A 20,301-nucleotide genomic window follows, 5' to 3' on the forward strand; every position below is an offset into this window, starting at 1 on the left:
TCCTTTCATCAGCTGGATATGCATGCATATCCGTCCAGGTCTACGTCAGTCACAAGTTACTGTACTGCTGATACTCTTTCCCACTTCTGCCCTCTACTGTTCCACCTGCCATGTGTAATGAGTCCTACAATGCAGCAAAGTCTGGATACAGATGCACGCACACACATATTGCTTCTGAAGTTGTTTATTCATTGCACCAAGGGGGTAATTCAGAGTTGATTGCAGCAGCAAATTTGTTAGCAGTTGGGCAAAACCATGGGGGTCATTCCGAGTTGTTCGCTCGGTAAAAATCTTCGCATCGCAGCGATTTTCCGCTTAATGCGCATGCGCAATGTCCGCACTGCGACTGCGCCAAGTAAATTTGCTATGCACTTAGGAATTTTACTCACGGCATTTTCATCGTTCTGGCGATCGTAATGTGATTGACAGGAAATGGGTGTTACTGGGCGGAAACAGGCCGTTTTATGGGCGTGTGGGAAAAAACGCTACCGTTTCCGGAAAAAACGCAGGAGTGGCCGGAGAAACGGGGGAGTGTCTGGGCGAATGCTGGGTGTGTTTGTGACGTCAAACCAGGAACGACAAGCAGTGAAATGATCGCAGATGCAGAGTAAGTCTGGAGCTACTCAGAAACTGCTACGAGGTGTGTAATCGCAATATTGCGAATACATCGTTCGCAATTTTAAGATGCTAAGATTCACTCCCAGTAGGCGGCGGCTTAGCATGAGCAAATCTGCTAAAATCCACTTGCGAGCGAACAACTCGGAATGACCCCCCATGTGCACTGCAGGTGTGGTAGATATAACATTGGCAGAGAGTTAGATTTGGGTGGGATATATTGTTTCTGTGCAGGGTAAATACTGGCTGCTTTATTTTTACACTGCAATTTAGATTTCAGTTTGAACACACCACACCCAAATCTAACTCTCTCTGCACATGTTAACATGTTATATCTGCCCTACCTGCAGTGCACATGGGCCCTCATTCCGAGTTGTTCGCTCGCAAGCTGCTTTTAGCAGCTTTGCACACGCTAAGCCGCCGCCTACTGGGAGTGAATCTTAGCTTATCAAAATTGCGAACGAAAGTTTAGCAAAATTGCGAATAGACACTTCTTAGCAGTTTCTGAGTAGCTCCACACTTACTCGGCATCTGCGATCAGTTCAGTCAGTTTCGTTCCTGGTTTGACGTCACAAACACACCCAGCGTTCGGCCAGACACTCCTCCGTTTCTCCAGCCACTCCCGCGTTTTTCCCAGAAACGGTAGCGTTTCTTCACACACACCCATAAAACGGCCAGTTTCCGCCCAGAAACACCCACTTCCTGTCAATCACATTACGATCACCAGAACGAAGAAAAATCCTCGTAATGCCGTGAGTAAAATACCTAACTGCATAGCAAATTTACTTGGCGCAGTCGCACTGCGGACATTGCGCATGCGCATTAGCGACTAATCGCTCCGTTGCAAGAAAAAAATAACGAGCGAACGACTCGGAATGAGGGCCATGGTTTTGCCCAACTGCTAACAAATTTGCTGCTGTGATCAACTCTGAATTAGGCCCCAAGTACCTTATTCAGGTTTGTTATCAAACCAGAAAAGCACTCTAATGGGCAAAACCATGTTGCACTGCAGGTGGGGCAGATGTAACATGTGCAGAGAGATTTAGATTTGGATGCACCTGCAGTGCAGCATGGTATTGCCAATTAGTGTGCTTTTCTTGTTTGATATCAAACCTGAATAACTCCCCAAACTCTTTATCAGCCTTATTGTAACATTTTTTTGAATCAACTACTCTCCCAGGTTATGTACTCAAAAATGTGTAATTTTAATAATTTTTTTTTATACTATTAGTATATACAGATGTGTACTCTTACAACTTTGGGCCTAATTCAGATCTGATCGAAGCAGCAAATTTGTTAGCTAATGGGCAAAACCATGTGCACTGCAGGTGTGGCAGATATAACATGTGCAGAGAGAATTAGATTTGGGTGGGTTATTTTGTTTCTGTGCAGGGTAAATACTGGCTGCTTTATATTTACACTGCAATTTAGATTTCAGTTTGAACACACCCCACCCAAATCTAACGGGATACGGTCGTTAGGTCGACCCAACTTAGGTCGACACTCATTAGGTAGACATTGCCCTTATGTCGACAGGTCGACATGAGTTTTTATAATATTTTTTCTTTTTTCCCATTTTTTGGGGATTTTTTCAGACTTAATCCACGTGGACTACGATTGGAACGGTAAGCATGGCGAGCGAAGCGAGCCATGCGAGGGGACACGGTGCACTAATTTGGGTTCCCCGTCACTTTACAGAGAAAACAACACCAAAAACAGTCAAAAACCGCATGTCGACCTTTTGACCTGTCGACCTAGTACATGGCGACCTAACGGCCTTGTCGACCTAGTACATGGCGACCTAACGGCCTTGTCGACCTAATGCATGTCGACATAACGGCAATGTCGACCTTCAGTGGTCGACCTAATGAGTGTCGATCTAAGTTGGCTCGACCCAACGATTAATACCCAATCTGACTCTCTCTGTATATGTTATATATGCCCCCCCTGCAGTGCCATGACTTTACCCATTAGCTAACAAATTTGCTGCAGCGATCAGATCTGAATTAGGCCCTTTGCTCCATGCGCTACAAGTCGCGTTACACATATTAATGCCATGTGACTTGGTTGCATTGAGCGTCTTTTTGTGTTTTTTTCCCCGCAAAAAATGCGTCTTAGCCACAATAAGGGGATTTTTGTTACTTACCGTAAAATCTTTCTCTGATTCCCGGATACGGATATTCATATTGAGATCTTCGCTTGATATTTGGTAATTTTTCATGCCTGATAGGATTAAATTATGATAAAGCCTGGGACTTTTAATAGTGACTAATAAAGATTTAATTTTTAATTATAATAATCTTCATAAAGCGTGCCCCAGAAAAAGATAAGGTCTTCTTTTTTTTAGTTTTCTCTGCAGTTGCAGAGAGGATTTTTCTCTTTCATTGGAGTGCCCGAAGAACCAGATTTAAATCCCACGGTGGGACCGGAGGAACAAAAGGAGGCCGAATCCTTACCATGCCTTGAAGGAACATTTGAACCTCCGGAATAATAGCCAATCTTTTCTGAAAGAGAACCGACAATGCCGAAACCTGCCCCTTAAGGGAAGACAAACGAAGTCCTTTAGTCAGACCATCCTGAAGGAAAGACAACAGACGAGGTAAACGAAAGAGGTGCGGTGACAACCCCCGCTTTTCACACCAAGCAATGTAAATACGCCATACTCTGTGATAAATACGAGAAGTGACCGGCTTCCTAGCCTGAAGCATAGTCTTCACCACCGGTCGAGATAACCCTTTTGCTCTTAAAATGCTGTATTCAAGAACCAAGCCGTCAAAGCCAGACGATTTAAATCGTGGTGGAGACAAGGACCTTGTAGCAGGAGATCAGGTCGCAGGGGCAGATGGAACGGTTCCTTGGTCACCATGCTGCGGAGAAGAGTGTACCACTGACGACGAGGCCAGTTTGGTGCTATAAGAATGACCGGAAGACCCTCTCTCCGGATACGTTGAAGTAGACGTGGTATCAAGGGAATTGGTGGAAACACATATCCCAGGCGAAATTGCCACGGAGCTGTTAATGCATCGATTAGTGTTGCTTGAGGGTCCTGAGTTCACGATCCGTACTGAGGTAGCTTTCGGTTTAGACGGGATGCCATGAGATCGATATCGGGTGTTCCCCACATAGACACTAGGGCTAGAAAGACCTCCTGATGAAGTTCCCATTCTCCCGGATGAATCGTGTGACGGATCAAGAAATCCGCTTCCCAGTTGTCCACTCCTGGAATGTGAATTGCGGAGATGGTCGGAACCCACCGTTCTGCCCACTGTAGGATATGGGCGACCTCCTGCATGGCTCTCCAACTGCGAGTTCCGCCCTGTTTGTTTATGTAGGCCACTGCCGTGGCATTGTCCGATTGAATGCGCACTGGACGACCTTGGACTTCGTTTTGTACCTGAAGTAGAGCATAACGAATTGCTCTTAACTCGAGAATGTTGATCGGTAACCTCGATTCTTGATCGTTCCAGAGACCCTGGAAGTGCTGAGATTGAAACACCGCCCCCCAACCGACTAGGCTGGCGTCCGTGGTGACCATCATACAAGACCAAACAGCGAACGGTGCCCCCCTGGTCAGATTGGGACTGTGAAGCCACCAATGGAGAGACTGTCGAGTCCGAACCGACAGCCGTCACAATTGCAAGTCCAGATGTGGGCTCGTTAGATCCCAAGACCCCAGAATCTGAGCCTGAAGGGCCCGAACATGGAATCTGGCATATGGTACTGCTCCGAACGTCGCCACTATCTTGCCCAACACCTGCATACATCGGAGGACCGAGACCCTTGGTAATTGTATCAGGGAGCGGACTCTGGATTGGAGATCCTGAAGTCTGTCCTGAGGAAGAAAAACCTTCTGACGTCTCGTGTCGAACAGGAGACCTAGGAAAATCATCTCCTGAGAGGGAATCAAGGAAAACTTCCGGAAATTCACAATCCATCCGAAGGATTGGAGAGTGTCCGTGGTGTGTTGTAGATGTTGTTGAAGAAGGTCCGGTGACGGAGCCTTTATTAACAAATCGTCCAGGTAAGGAGTAATGTTGACCCCCTGACACCTGAGGATGGCCACCACGTGACCCAATATTTTTGTAAATACCCGAGGGGCCGTGGATAGACCGAAAGGAAGAGCGCGAAACTGGAAATGCCAAGGGCCTAGTGCGAACCTCAACAGTTGTTGATGACCTGACCAAATTGGAATATGAAGGTATGCGTCTTTTATGTCGATAGATGCCAAATACTCCTCCGGTTCCATGGCCGCAATGATCGAACGTATCGACTCCATCTTGAATTTGTGAGTGGATAGATATGGATTGAGGCATTTTAGGTTTAAAATGAGACGAAATGAACCGTCCGGTTTGTTTACCAGAAAAAGACTCGAGTAAAATCCCTGACACTCTTGGGACCGGGGAACTGAAGAAATTACTCCTTGCTGAATAAGTGTGTAAGTAGCCTGAATGAGTGCTTGTCGTCTGAAGGGATCGCGTGGGAGAGGAGTAACGAAAAAATGGTGTGGAACAGGTTCCTCGAGGTCCAAAATGTAACCCCGGGTTATGACTCCTGTCACCCATTGATCTGGATGTGACAGAAGCCACTTGTCTTTGAACTCTAGTAATCGTGCTCCCACCACCAAGGATCCCTCCTGATTGCTCCCCGATTCATGCAGCAGGTTTATCGGTAGGCTTGGCTGTCGGTCTACGAGGTGCCTGTGCGCCTCTACCACGGTTTGCACCTCTGCGTGGAAATCATGAGAAGGCTCGAAAGGACTGGACACCACCCCTGCTTTGAGTACGAAAGGACCGAAATTTCATTGACTTTGATTTTTTAGAGGCACTTGGAAGAAACGGGCTCTTGCCACCCGTAGTGTCGGAAATAATCTTTTTAAGTTCCGGGCCAAAAAGAAATTCACCCTCAAACGGAATGGCTGTCAGTCTGTTTTGAATCAGAATCTGCGTTTCAAACACAAAGCCATAGTGAACGCCTCACCGTAACCGCTAGAGCAGATACCCGTGATTGTAACGAGGCCGAGTCCAACAAGGCTACTCCAACATAAGCAGGAGCTTCAGAAATTTGTTCAGCTAGTTGAATAGCCTCTGACGGATCATCCGACTGCATACCAGAAATTTCTTGAGCTAGCCAGTCATCAACTCCCTTAAGGACCCAGGCACTAGCAGAGAAATACCTGATAAGGTAAAAACGGACTTAAGAATCGCTTCAATCTTCCGATCCGTCGAATCCTTCAACGTCACAGATTGTACCGAAGGGATTACCATAGCCTTTGCCAAATGAGAGATAGGAGCATCCACCTTTGGTGCAGTTTCCCAGAACTTTGTATCTTCCTCTGCAAGTGGATATAAAAATCTTAATTTTTTAGGAGCCTGAAAGCGTGAGTCCGGCTTAAGCAAGGCTCTTTTAAAATCTCTGCAAAATATGTATATGAAGGAAAAACCGTTACATGTCTTTTCTGGCGTTTGAAGAAGCCCGACGAAGTCTCTGCCTCCACCGCATCCTGAAGATTAAGAGTCTGACGGATGGCCTCTATCAATAACCTAACACCTGAACAGGAAGACAATTCTTCTTCCCAACCGGAAGCATCCTCCCACTCATAATCCAATTTGCCATCTTCCAGGGGGGTGGCTACCTAATCTAATTCCTCTCCTGGAAATGTGATAGCGGGAAGCTGATGCTGTCGTTTACTAGCCACGGGACCTGAAGAAGCGACAAACTTGTTAATAGACTGTGATAAGTCTAAAAGACTCTTGCCCATATTTCTTGCCCATGGAGGTTCCACATTAGATTGACTAGAATCAGTACTTGACTGCGATTGGCGCAAATCAGCAATAGCCTCGGCCATGCTTTTGGCCCATAGAGGGACAGACTGGTCTGTAGACACACTAGGCTGCTCTACATCAGGTGTAATGGAGCACGCCGTGCAGAGAGGACCCAGATCCGTGCTACCCTTTGAAAGTTTGGAGCCACACTGAGAACAAGCAAAATATACAGCTGAACCTGCTTTCCCTTTAGCAGTCTTGTCTGGCTTACTGGTCATTGTTAAACCTATCAGCAAGTATAACTATCAAAGAGAAAAAAAAAAAAAATCACAGTAGTCCTATAGAGAGGTAACCTTATACAAGAATTCCCTCTAATATGTCCTGTACTGTAGTATAGCCTATAGTGATCCTAAAGAATCCCTTAGAATAAAATGAGTCCCAGAGCACATGAAATAGGCGTGTTATACTTGCTGTTTTTGCTGCCCCCCGCCTGTACAAACAGGGTGAGTACGCTGGGCTCTCTTGTGCTGTGTTATGTGCAGCGCAGCATCCCCCGCTGATCTCTCAGGCAGAGAGACGAAGATGGGGGGCAGGAGATCCAGCGCTGCATATATAAATAAAAAAACATGGAATAACAGCCCAACGCTGCACAGGCAGGTTGTGGCTGTCTTACCCGCACAGTGCCTCCTAGGAAGTCCAACCTATATCCAGTAAGCCCCAGTGACTAAAAGTATGGTGGCTACTTAGAGGCTCTGAAGAGTGGGAGACACACAACTAACTAACCCCACTCTCAGCATGCTTGTCTCCCATAAACAGGGACTAAGCATACTTAAATAAAAAAAAAAAAATAAAAAAAAAAAAAACCTAACTAAAATCTACACTGAAGAAATCTGTGCCTGTACTCCTCAGGCACAAAACTAAAACTGAGGTGATCTGCTAGTCAGGCTGGAGATGGGAGGGGTTAGAGGGGGGAGGAGTTAGTTTCTATAGGTTCTGTGACAAACTTCCCATCCCACACACTCTAACCCATCAGTAAGTGCGCAGCGTCCCCCAGATGGATGAAAGAGAAATAATGCAAGGAGCTTCTGCTGATTAAAATGATATGTAGCATGCCTATATTCTGTGTGTGACTGTGAAATACATTGCATACAAAATGTTATGCTATAGTTTTTTCCTGGAAAACACTGTAACGTTTAATTTCGGATGCAGATACAGCCGCTATTACTCACAGAATGTAGGCATGCTGCATATCATTTTAATCAGTAGAAGCTGCTCGTGCATCCTGTTGCATTACATTGCGTCTAAGACACATTTTTGCGGCAAAAGACAAAAAAAGACGCTTGATGCTACTTGAGGGGCTGTTTAGCGTGACTGCAGCAAGGATGTAAGAGGACACATCTGTACATGAGTTTAGCAGCATTAGTATTAGACATATTTGGATATTAAGCAGTGGGCTGTACACTGCAATGCGTGGGGCCATCCCGGCTCTCTATGTGACTGGACCAGCCCACCAGGCAATCGGCCCTTCTGGCATTTACCAGAAGTGCCAGATGGGCAGTCCAGCCCTGCCCCTAAGCATGGGCTTCTACCACTGTATTCCCCCAGTGGGCCCTTAATGCCCCAGTCTGACATTGCCAGGATGCCATTGGGAAGGGACAGATTCAGCAGCACTCAGCATAGTAACATAGTCCCTGACACTGTGCTTTGTAGAAAAAGTAATTGGCAACAGTATTATTTTAAACACAGATTCATCTTATCAAACCTTTGTTAGAGACATTTATTTGAGGGTAAAATGTCAGTAGTCTGAAAATATTTCGGTTTACTTTACTGTTAAATCTTGACTCTTATCTAAAGACTTAGGTGACCATCCACTACTCAGACTTGTCTGAACTGCAGATCGCATCAGATTTCCCTTGAACTCTCTCGGGAGCGTCCCAGGAATCGGATCGGACCCTGGCTTTAATTTTCACTACATTCACTTCAGATATATCTGATGCGATCTGTCATGTGCCAGATCGCATCAGATATATCTGATGCACACATGCTACATGTGATTGATCTGATGCTACTGCTGCCGCCGCGTCCTGTGGTGGGTGGGAGTGGCCAGGAAGATGCCAGTCAAGTGATGCTTCAGATGAATCTGATTAGATACATCTGAAGTAAAAAAAAACACTTCTATGTGCACCTGATTTCTTCAGATTCAGATAAATAGTTGGGGCAGCCTCAAAGATCTGTAGTTCAGACTTATCTGACACGGGACTGCGCATCTGAGCGGAAGAGCCATCTGATGTTACACTTTTCTTCAGATTTTTCGGTCAGATGCGTTGAAACCTGAAGAAAAGTGCCCAAATCGGACTAGTGGATGGGGGCCTTTAACCTTAAAATCAGTTGCTTACTGTATAAGTATTGTTTCAGAACCATTTAATGAAGCTGCAAGTAAGAACAGGCAGATGCTTCCTGGTGGCTCCAAATCCATGGCGAATACATTAGGTGGTTACTTTGATACACAGTTCAAAAGAACATTTGACGGTGAAGCTTACTCGGACCCATTTAAGCAAAGAAGGCAGTATCGCATACAGCAGGCCAAGAAGAATCTGGGAAAGGCCTTCCTTCCCTCTAATGGGGAAAAAAAGCCGTAAGTCAGAGTACACTACGTGCAAAGTCCAACACAGTTTACACTGTATTTTATTATAATTATCTATATACAATAATTATCTATATACAAAGTCATATATACTCTTCAATGACTTCCAGTTAACTTATATTCGCTAAAAGCCCGAGTCTCCATGCAAGGTCTGAGACCCCAAACCCACTTTCAGTATAATATACCAGTGGCTGAGATGGTGGCCGTCAGTGTACCGACAGCGGCATCCTGGCCACCAGTATGCCAGCAGCGGGGAGAGCGCTAGAAAGCCCCTTGCGGGCACGGTGGCTCGATGCACTCGCCACAGGTTATATTCTTCATCCGTGGGTGTCGTGGACACCCACAGAGGGAGAATAGCCTGTGTCACCAGTATTCCGGTGTTGGCGTTTCACCGCTTGTTGGGATTTCAGCGTCTGTATTGTGATCGTGGGGATCCCAACTGGTGGTATGCTATCTGCTTCCCAGTCTGAGGCTCAGTCAGTCACTCATTAGTGAGTGACTAATTAGTGACTAACTTAATTACAAAACAGTGATAACCCATACAAAGAATATAAACTGCACAAGATTCTCTCTAAAAAAAAAGAATGAAGATATAAAACAGAAATAGCACGTTTAGGTTGTCTGGTTTCTGTAGTGGTGAGCTGGGCAAATGATAGGAATGAAGACAGACACTCAGGCATCTTATTCACCTGATTCACCATCAGTAACAACTTCCCTCTTGTATTCACTGTTTAGCGTAAATGCAAATCAGCTGTAGATGACTTTTCTTTCAGAAATCTTTTATGTGCATAATTCTTCACCCATTTATGATCCAAACATTATACTTCCTTTAAACATGATCTCAAACAATTGTCTATGAATAGAAACCATACATAAGGTATATGTGCTAATACATAATTATTTGCTTAATCTAATATCTCATAATTACATTAGCTGGGATGCAGGCTACCTGTGGTGAGGGTGAGCTAACTGTAGGTCTTAGGGGGTCATGCCAAGTTGCACAGCTAAATTTAGCACAGCTACGATCATGTTCAATTTAGCACAGCGTTGGCCGGACCGCTCCCCCTAAACGCCGCCGTTCAGCCCCCTCCCGCCCAGCGACCGCCTCTGTCTCAGAGGCGATCGCTAGGCAACGAAAGCTGCCATGCGCCGGCGTAGTGTGGCGCTGGCTTATGCGCAGTTCCGACCCGATCGATGCGCTGCGACAAACTGCAGCAAACGATCGGGTCGGAATGACCCCCATAGTCTCCAGGCACCAGCAGCGAAGAGGTTCACATGTCTGAGTTTTAATGATTTATGAGTTTTCATACTTTTTGTAAAACATTGTAGGTATTCACAAAGCCGTAATTTTGCCTTTATCTTAACCTCTAGTGCAGGCATGTCCAAACTGCAGCCCTCCAGCTGTTGTGAAACTACATATCCCAGCATGCCCTGACACAGTTTTGCTGTCAGAGAATACTAAAGCTGTGTCAGGGCATGCTGGGATGTGTAGTTTCTCAACAGCTGGAGGGCCGCAGTTTGGACATGCCTGCTCTAGTGTATTCATAAATATGTCTGCCTAACCTCCTCAATGCCACCTTCCTATAACATGACATCCCCACCATCTGGATATTCCGAATACGGATTAATTTGCAGTTCATTGTGGTTGGTTAGAGACTTATGGAAAATCAGTAGTGACTACTATTGCTTTAGCCCAAATTTTCCCAAACTATGCCATTACAGTCCAGGTTTTAAGGATATCCATGCTTGGCCACAGGTGACTTAATTAGTATCTCAGTCAGTTTGATTTAACTATCTGTACTCAAGCATGGATAGTCTTTAACCTGGATTGTAATGGCGGAGTTTGGAAAACTCTGCTTTACCCTATAACTAGTTAAGGGTTGCTTATACAGTAATTTCACATAGCTGTTGTGATATAATATTATTTACTGTGATAATTATAGTTGTATTTTTTAGGTCTGGAGTAGGCAACTTTTATGGTACACTCAGCGGTCCAATCCCAGCCTTTAGCGCGGAACTAAAAGCAAGGAAATCCTATACTGCACCAGGGAAAAACCTCTACACAAACCCCCCCAAGCAGGGCACGGGATACGGGTAAGGTACTGCAGGTCATCTGTTTTACTGCCAGCTTCTCATTGTACTGCCAACTTTACTGATTTCCTCTCCACAGGTATCCCAACATCACCATAGGAAAACCTTACTCCTATTCATCTGATGATTATGACATATTCAAGGAGCTGATGAAGGTAAAATAACACTGTGGTAATTATGCTTTAGTCCTTCTTCCCACCTTTTTACTTGTCTTTTCTCTAGGTAACATTGGCTACCAGAGGAACAAAAAGTTAACCATCTTAACATATACTAGATTACAAATGAGATGACTGTATAACAAATGGTTAACCAACAGAGGTACATTGTCTACACCAGAGGTTCTCAAATGTGGTCCTCAAGGCACCCCAATTGTATATCCATACTTGGCCACAGGTTACTTAATTAGTACTTCAGTCAATTTGATTAAACCATCTGGGCGGAGCCATGGATATGCAAAAAACGGTATCCGGTCTATAGATCTACACTAAAAAGGTCTACAGTCAATAGGTCTACCATTAATGGTCGACAGGGTCAAAAGGTTGCCATGTAAAAGGTAGGCAGCTTAACAGGTCGATAGGGTCAAAAGGTTGACAATGTCAAAAGGTCGACATAACAATGGTCGTCACACATATGGTAGACTCCAATTTTCTCTATCGTCCTAGTGGATGCTGGGGTTCCTGAAAGGACCATGGGGAATAGCGGCTCCGCAGGAGACAGGGCACAAAAAGTAAAGCTTTAGGATCAGGTGGTGTGCACTGGCTCCTCCCCCTATGACCCTCCTCCAAGCCTCAGTTAGATTTTTGTGCCCGGCCGAGAAGGGTGCAATCTAGGTGGCTCTCCTAAAGAGCTGCGTAGAAAAGTTTAGCTTAGGTTTTTTATTTTACAGTGAGTCCTGCTGGCAACAGGATCACTGCAACGAGGGACTTAGGGGAGAAGAAGTGAACTCACCTGCGTGCAGGATGGATTGGCTTCTTTGGCTACTGGACATTAGCTCCAGAGGGACGATCACAGGTACAGCCTGGATGGTCACCGGAGCCTCGCCGCCGGCCCCCTTGCAGATGCTGAAACAAGAAGAAGGTCCAGAATCGGCGGCATGAAGACTCCTCAGTCTTCTTAAGGTAGCGCACAGCACTGCAGCTGTGCGCCATTTCCTCTCAGCACACTTCACACGGCAGTCACTGAGGGTGCAGGGCGCTGGGAGGGGGGCGCCCTGGGAGGCAATGAAAACCTATTTTTGGCTAAAAATACCTCACATATAGCCTCCGGGGGCTATATGGAGATATTTAACCCCTGCCAGAATCCGTTAAGAGCGGGAGACGAGGCCGCCGAAAAAGGGGCGGGGCCTATCTCCTCAGCACACAGCGCCATTTTCCCTCACAGAAAGGCTGGAGGGAAGGCTCCCAGGCTCTCCCCTGCACTGCACTACAGAAACAGGGTTAAAACAGAGAGGGGGGGCACTAATTTGGCGTTAAAAATATATAAAAAAGATGCTATAAGGGAAAACACTTATATAAGGTTGTCCCTATATAATTATAGCGTTTTTGGTGTGTGCTGGCAAACTCTCCCTCTGTCTCTCCAAAGGGCTAGTAGGTCCTGTCCTCTATCAGAGCATTCCCTGTGTGTGTGCTGTGTGTCGGTAGATGTGTGTCGACATGTATGAGGACGATGTTGGTGAGGAGGCGGAGCAATTGCCTGTAATGGTGATGTCACTCTCTAGGGAGTCGACACCGGAATGGATGGCTTATTTAGGGAATTACGTGATAATGTCAACACGCGGCAAGGTCGGTTGACGACATGAGACGGCCGACAAACAATTAGTACCGGTCCAGACGTCTCAAAAACACCGTCAGGGGTTTTAAAACGCCCGTTTACTTTAGTCGGTCGACACAGACACAGACAGGGACACTGAATCCAGTGTCGACGGTGAATAAACAAACGTATTCCTTATTAGGGCCACACGTTCAGGGCAATGAAGGAGGTGTTACATATTTCTGATACTACAAGTACCACAAAAGAGGGTATTATGTGGGATGTGAAAAAACTACCGTAGTTTTTCCTGAATCAGATAAATTAAATGAAGTGTGTGATGATGCGTGGGTTCCCCCCGATAGAAAATATGGGCGGTATACCCTTTCCCGCCAGAAGTTAGGGCGCGTTGGGAAACACCCCTTAGGGTGGATAAGGCGCTCACACGCTTATCAGAACAAGTGGCGGTACCGTCTATAGATAGGGCCGTCCTCAAGGAGCCAGCTGACAGGAGGCTGGAAAATATCTTAAAAAGTATATACACACATACTGGTGTTATACTGCGACCAGCGATCGCCTCAGCCTGGATGTGCAGAGCTGGGGTGGCTTGGTCGGATTCCCTGACTAAAAATATTGATACCCTTGACAGGGACAGTATTTTATTGACTATAGAGCATTTAAAGGATGCATTTCTATATATGCGAGATGCACAGAGGGATATTTGCACTCTGGCATCAAGAGTAAGTGCGATGTCCATATCTGCCAGAAGATGTTTATGGACACGACAGTGGTCAGGTGATGCAGATTCCAAACGGCACAAAGGTGTATTGCCGTATAAAGGAAGAGGAGTTATTTGGGGTCGGTCCATCGGACCTGGTGGCCACGGCAACTGCTGGAAAATCCACCGTTTTTACCCTAAGTCACATCTCTGCAGAAAAAGACACCGTCTTTTCAGCTTCAGTCCTTTCGTCCCTATAAGAGTCATATCTGCCCAGGGATAGAGGAAAGGGAAGAAGACTGCAGCAGGCAGCCCATTCCCAGGAACAGAAGCGTTCCACCGCTTCTGACAAGCTCTCAGCATGACGCTGAGACCGTACAGGACCCCTGGATCCTACAAGTAGTATCCCAGGGGTACAGATTGGAATGTCGAGACGTTTCCCCTGCGCAGGCTCCTGAAGTCTGCTTTACCAAGGTCTCCCTCCGACAAGGAGGCAGTATGGGAAACAATTCACGAGCTGTATTCCCAGCAGGTGATAATTAAATTACCCCTCCTACAACAAGAAAAGGGGTATTATTCCACACTATATTGTGGTACTGAAGCCAGAAGGCTAGGTGAGACCTATTCTAAATCTAAAAAAAAAAAAAAAATTTGAACACTTACAAAGGTTCAAATCAAGATGGAGTCGAAATGATGGTTCTTCTTCGAAGAAAAGGCGTCTTAATTATCCCTTACTTGGACGATCTCCTGATAAGGGCAAAGTCCAGGGAACAGTTGGAGGTCGGAGTAGCACTATCTCGGATACTGTTACAACAGCAGGGGTGGATTCTAAATATTCCAAAATCGCAGCTGATCCCGACAACAAGTCTCCTGTGCTTAGGGATGATTCTGGACACAGTCCAGAAAAAGGTGTTTCTCCCGGAAGAGAAAGCCAGGGAGTTATCCGAGCTAGTCAGGAACCTCCTAAAATCAGTGCATCATTGCACAAGGGCCATGGTAAAAAAATGGTGACTTCCTTCGAAGCAATTCCAGTCGGCAGATTTCATGCAAGAACTTTTCAGTGGGATCTGCTGGACAAATGGTCCGGATCGCATCTTCAGATGCATCAGCGGATAACCCTATATCCAAGGACAAGGGTGTCTCTCCTGTGGTGGTTACAGAGTGCTCATCTTCTAGAGGGCCGCAGATTCGGCATTCAGTTTGGATGTTGGTGACCACGGAGGCCAGCCCGAGAGGCTGGGGAGCAGTCACACAAGGAAAAAATTTCCAGGGAGTGTGATCAAGTCTGGAGACTTTTCTCCACATAAATATAGCTAAGGGTAAATTTATAATGCTCTAAGCTTAGCAAGACCTCTGCTTCAAGGTCAGCCGGTATTGATCCAGTGGGATAAAACATCACGGCAGTCGCCCACGTAAATAGACAGGGCGGCACAAGAAGCAGGAGGGCAGTGGCAAAAACTGCAAGGACTTTTCGCTGGGCGGAAAATCATGTGATAGCACTGTCAGCAGTGTTTCATTCCGGGAATGGAAACTGGGAAGCAGACTTCCTCAGTAGGCACGACCTCCACCCGGCAGAGTGGGAACTTCATGGGGAAGTTTTCCACATGATTGTAAACCGTTGGGAATTACCAAAGGTGGACATGATGGCGTCCCGTCTGAACAAAAAACGGGACAGGTATTGCGCCAGGTTAAGAGACCCTCAGGCAATAGCTGTGGACGTTCTGGTAACACCGTGGGTGTACCAGTCGGTGTATGTGTTCCATCCTCTGCTTTTCATACCTAAGGTACTGAGAATTATAAGACGTAGAGGAGTAAGAACTATACTCATGGCTCCGGATTGGCCAAGAAGGACTTGGTACCCGGAACTTCAAGAGATGCTCACAGAGGACTTATGGCCTCTGCCGCTAAGAAGGGACTTGTTTCAGCAAGTACCATGTCTGTTCCAAGACTTACCGCAGCTGCGTTTGACGGCATGGCGGTGGAACGCCGGATCCTAAGGGAAAAGGCATTCAGGAAGAGGTCATTCCTACCCTGGTCAAAGCCAGAAAGGAGGTGACCGCACAACATTATCACCACATGTGGCGAAAATATGTTGCGTGGTGTGAGGCCAGGAAGGCCCCACGAAGAAATTTCAACTCGGTCGATTCCTGCATTTCCTGCAAACAGGAGTGTCTATGGGCCTCAAATTGGGGTCCATTAAGGTTCAAATTTCGGCCCTGTCGATTTTTCTTCCAGAAAGAATTGGCTTCAGTTCCTGAAGTCCAGAAGTTTGTCAAGGGAGTATTGCATATACAACCCCCTTTTGTGCCTCCAGTGGCACTGTGGGATCTCAACGTAGTTCTGGGATTCCTCAAAACACATTGGTTTAAAACCAGTCAAATCTGTGGATTTGAAGCATCTCACATGAAAAGTGAACATGCTCTTGGACCTGGCCTGGACCAGGCGAGTGTCAAATTGGTGTTTTTTTTTTTTCTCAAAAAAGCCCATATCTGTTTGTCCATTCGGACAGGGCAGAGCTGCGGACTCGTCCCCAGTTCTCTCCCTAAGGTGGTGTCAGTGTTTCACCTGAACCAGCTTATTGTGGTGTCTTGCGCCTACTAGGGACTTGGAGGACTCCAAGTTGCTAGATGTGGTCAGGGCCCTGAAAATATAGGTTCCAGGACGGCTGGAGTCAGGAAAACTGACTTGCTGTTATCCTGTATGCACCCAACAAACTGGGTGCTCTTGCTTCTAAGCAGACTTTTGCTAGTTGGATGTGTAATACAATTCAGCTTGCACATTCTGTGGCAGGCCTGCCACAGCCAAAATATGTAAATGCCCATTCCACAAGGAAGGTGGGCTCATCTTGGGCGGCTGCCCGAGGGGTCTCGGCTTTACAACTTTGCCAAGCGGCTATTTAGTCAGGGGCAAACACGTTTGTAAAATCCTACAAATTTGATAACCTGGCTAAGGAGGACCTGGAGTTCTCTCATTCGGTGCTGCAGAGTCATCCGCACTCTCCCGCCCGTTTGGGAGCTTTGGTATAATCCCCATGGTCCTTTCAGGAACCCCAGCATCCACTAGGACGATAGAGAAAATAAGAATTTACTTACCGATAATTCTATTTCTCGGAGTCCGTAGTGGATGCTGGGCGCCCATCCCAAGTGCGGATTATCTGCAATACTTGTACATAGTTACAAAAATCGGGTTATTATTGTTGTGAGCCATCTTTCAGAGGCTCCGCTGTTATCATACTGTTAACTGGGTTCAGATCACAGGTTGTACAGTGTGATTGGTGTGGCTGGTATGAGTCTTACCCGGGATTCATAAATCCTTCCTTATTGTGTACGCTCGTCCGGGCACAGTATCCTAACTGAGGCTTGGAGGAGGGTCATAGGGGGAGGAGCCAGTGCACACCACCTGATCCTAAAGCTTTACTTTTTGTGCCCTGTCTCCTGCGGAGCCGCTATTCCCCATGGTCCTTTCAGGAACCCCAGCATCCACTACGGACTCCGAGAAATAGAATTATCGGTAAGTAAATTCTTATTTTTTTATTTCCTTTTTCTCTGACGTCCTAGTGGATGCTGGGAACTCCGAAAGGACCATGGGGAATAGCGGGCTCTGAAGGAGGCTGGGCACTCCTGAAAGATTTAGGACTACCTGGTGTGCACTGGCTCCTCCCACTATGACCCTCCTCCAAGCCTCAGTTAGATTTTGTGCCCGGCCGAGGTTGGATGCACACTAGGGGCTCTCCTGAGCTCTTAGAAGAAAGATAGTCATCAGGGGCTCTGAAACGCCCGCTATCTCAGATGGCACAAGTAGATGTCGACACGGATACTGACACCAGTGTCGACGACGATGAGTCACATTTAATGCCCATTAAGGCCATTCACTGCATGATTGAGGCAATGAAAGAGGTGTTAAATATTTCTGATTTACATCCAGGTACCACAAAAAAGGGTATTATGTTTGGGGAGAAAAAACTACCTGTAGTTTTTCCCCCGTCAGATGAATTAAATGAAGTGTGTGAAGAAGCGTGGGCTTCCCCTGATAAGAAATTGGTAATTCCTAAGAAGGTACTAATGACGTTCCCTTTCCCGCCAGAGGATAGGTTACGTTGGGAAACACCTCCTAGGGTGGATAAAGCGCTCACACGTTTGTCTAAAAAGGTGGCACTACCGTCTCAGGATACGGCCGCCCTTAAGGAACCTGCTGATAGAAAGCAGGAGGCGATCCTGAAGTCTGTATATACACACTCAGACATTATACTTAGACCAGCTATTGCGTCAGCATGGATGTGCAGTGCTGCCGCTGCGTGGTCGGATAAACTGTCAGAAAATATTGACATACTAGACAGAGACACGATTCTGCTAACAATTGACCATATCAAAGACTCAGTCTTATATATGAGAGATGCACAGCGGGAAATCTGCCGGCTGGCATCTAAAGTAAGTGCATTGTCCATCTCTGCTAGGAGATGCTTATGGACTCGCCAGTGGACTGGAGATGCAGATTCCAAAAGGCACATGGAAGTTTTGCCTTATAAGGGGGAGGAATTATTTGGGGATGGTCTCTCCGACCTAGTTTCCACAGCAACGTCTGGGAAGTCAGCATTTTTACCCCATGTCCCCTCACAGCCTGAGAAGGCGCCATTTTATCAGGTTCAGTCCTTTCAAACCCAGAAAAACAAGCGGGGAAAAGGAGGGTCTTTTCTGTCTAGAGGCAGAGGTAGGGGAAAAAGGCTGCAACAAACAGCAGGTTCCCAGGAGCAAAAGTCCTCCCCCGCTTCCTCTTCCAAGTCTGCCGCATGACGGTGGGGCTCCACAGGCGGAGCCAGGTACGGTGGGGGCCCGCCTCATGAATTTCAGCGATCAGTGGGCTCGCTCACAGGTGGATCCCTGGATCCTTCAAATAGTATCTCAGGGGTACAAGCTGGAATTCGAGGCGGCTCCACCCCACTGGTTCCTAAAATCTGCCTTGCCGATTGCTCCCTCAGACAGGGAGGCGGTGCTAACAGCGATTCACAAGCTGTATTCCCAGCAGGTGATAATCAAGGTACCCCTACTTCAACAAGGCCGGGGTTACTATTCCACACTATTTGTGGTGCCGAAACCGGACGGTTCGGTGAGACCCATTTGAAATTTGAAATCCTTGAACACATACATAAAAAAATTCAAGTTCAAGATGGAATCGCTCAGGGCGGTTATTGCAAGCCTGGAGGAGGGGGATTACATGGTATCCCTGGACATCAAGGATGCTTACCTGCATGTCCCCATTTACCATCCTCACCAGGAGTACCTCAGATTTGTGGTACAGGATTGCCATTACCAATTCCAGACGTTGCCGTTTGGACTCTCCACGGCACCGAGGGTATTTACCAAACTTATGGCGGAAATGATGATACTCCTTCGAAAAAAGGGAGTTTTAATTATCCCATACTTGGACGATCTCCTAATAAAGGCACGATCCAAGGAACAGTTGTTAGTGGGAGTAGCACTATCTCAGGAAGTGCTGCGCCAGCACGGCTGGATTCTGAATATCCCAAAGTCACAGCTGGTCCCGACGACACGTCTAATGTTCCTGGGAATGATTCTGGACACAGTCCAGAAAAAAGTGTTTCTCCCGGAGGAGAAAGCCAGGGAGTTGTCTTCTCTAGTCAGAGACCTCCTAAAACCAAAACAGGTATCGGTGCATCACTGCACGCGGGTCCTGGGAAAGATGGTAGCTTCTTACGAAGCAATTCCATTCGGCAGGTTCCATGCCAGAATTTTTCAGTGGGACCTGTTGGACAAGTGGTCCGGATCGCGTCTTCAGATGCATCGCTTGATAACCCTGTCCCCAAGAACCAGGGTGTCTCTTCTGTGGTGGCTGCAGAGTGCTCATCTTCTGGAGGGCCGCAGATTCGGCATACAGGACTGGGTCCTGGTGACCACGGATGCCAGCCTACTTCCAAGGACTATGGTCAAGTCAGGAGACTTCCCTTCACATAAATATTCTGGAACTAAGGGCCATTTACAATGCCCTAAGTCAAGCAAAATCCCTGCTCCTACACCAGCCGGTGCTGATCCAGTCAGACAACATCACGGCAGTCGCCCATGTGAATCGACAGGGCGGCACAAGAAGCAGGATGGCAATGGCAGAAGCCACAAGAATTCTCTGATGGGCGGAAAATCATGTACTAGCACTGTCAGCAGTGTTCATCCCGGGAGTGGACAACTGGGAAGCAGACTTTCTCAGCAGGCACGACCTCCACCCGGGAGAGTGGGGACTTCATCCAGAAGTCTTCCAAATGATTGTAAATCAGTGGGGTCGTCCACAGGAGGACATGATGGCGTCCCGCCTAAACAAAAAACTAGAGAGGTATTGCGCCAGGTCAAGAGACCCTCAGGCGATAGCTGTGGACGCTCTAGTGACACCGTGGGTGTACCAGTCAGTTTATGTGTTCCCTCCTCTACCTCTCATACCAAAGGTATTGAGAATAATAAGAAAGCGAGGAGTAAACACAATTCTCGTGGTTCCGGATTGGCCAAGAAGAGCGTGGTACCCGGAACTTCAAGAGATGATCTCAGAGGACCCGTGGTCTCTGCCGCTCAGACAAGACCTGCTACAGCAGGGGCCCTGTCTGTTCCAAGACTTACCGCGGCTGTGTTTGACGGCATGGCGGTTGAACGCCGGATCCTGAAGGAAAAGGGCATTCCGGAGGAAGTCATTCCTACGCTTATTAAAGCTAGGAAAGAGGTTACAGC

The 20,301-nt window shown here is 46.9% G+C and overlaps 1 protein-coding gene across 2 annotated transcripts in view; it reads left to right on the forward strand.

Annotated features, from left to right (window-relative positions):
- The window catches only part of CFAP96 (cilia and flagella associated protein 96), a 118,758-nt gene that overhangs the window by 32,401 nt on the left and 66,056 nt on the right, over positions 1-20,301 (forward strand). For both annotated transcript variants that reach the window (XM_063920751.1, XM_063920752.1), the window contains exons 3-5: positions 8,793-9,012; positions 10,978-11,115; positions 11,192-11,267. In XM_063920751.1, the coding sequence (XP_063776821.1) occupies positions 8,793-9,012; positions 10,978-11,115; positions 11,192-11,267 (434 nt within the window). The remainder of the gene's footprint in view (positions 1-8,792; positions 9,013-10,977; positions 11,116-11,191; positions 11,268-20,301) is intronic.

This window comes from Pseudophryne corroboree, chromosome 1 (genome assembly GCF_028390025.1).
Source record: "Pseudophryne corroboree isolate aPseCor3 chromosome 1, aPseCor3.hap2, whole genome shotgun sequence".
NCBI classification, from domain to species: Eukaryota; Metazoa; Chordata; class Amphibia; order Anura; family Myobatrachidae; genus Pseudophryne; species Pseudophryne corroboree.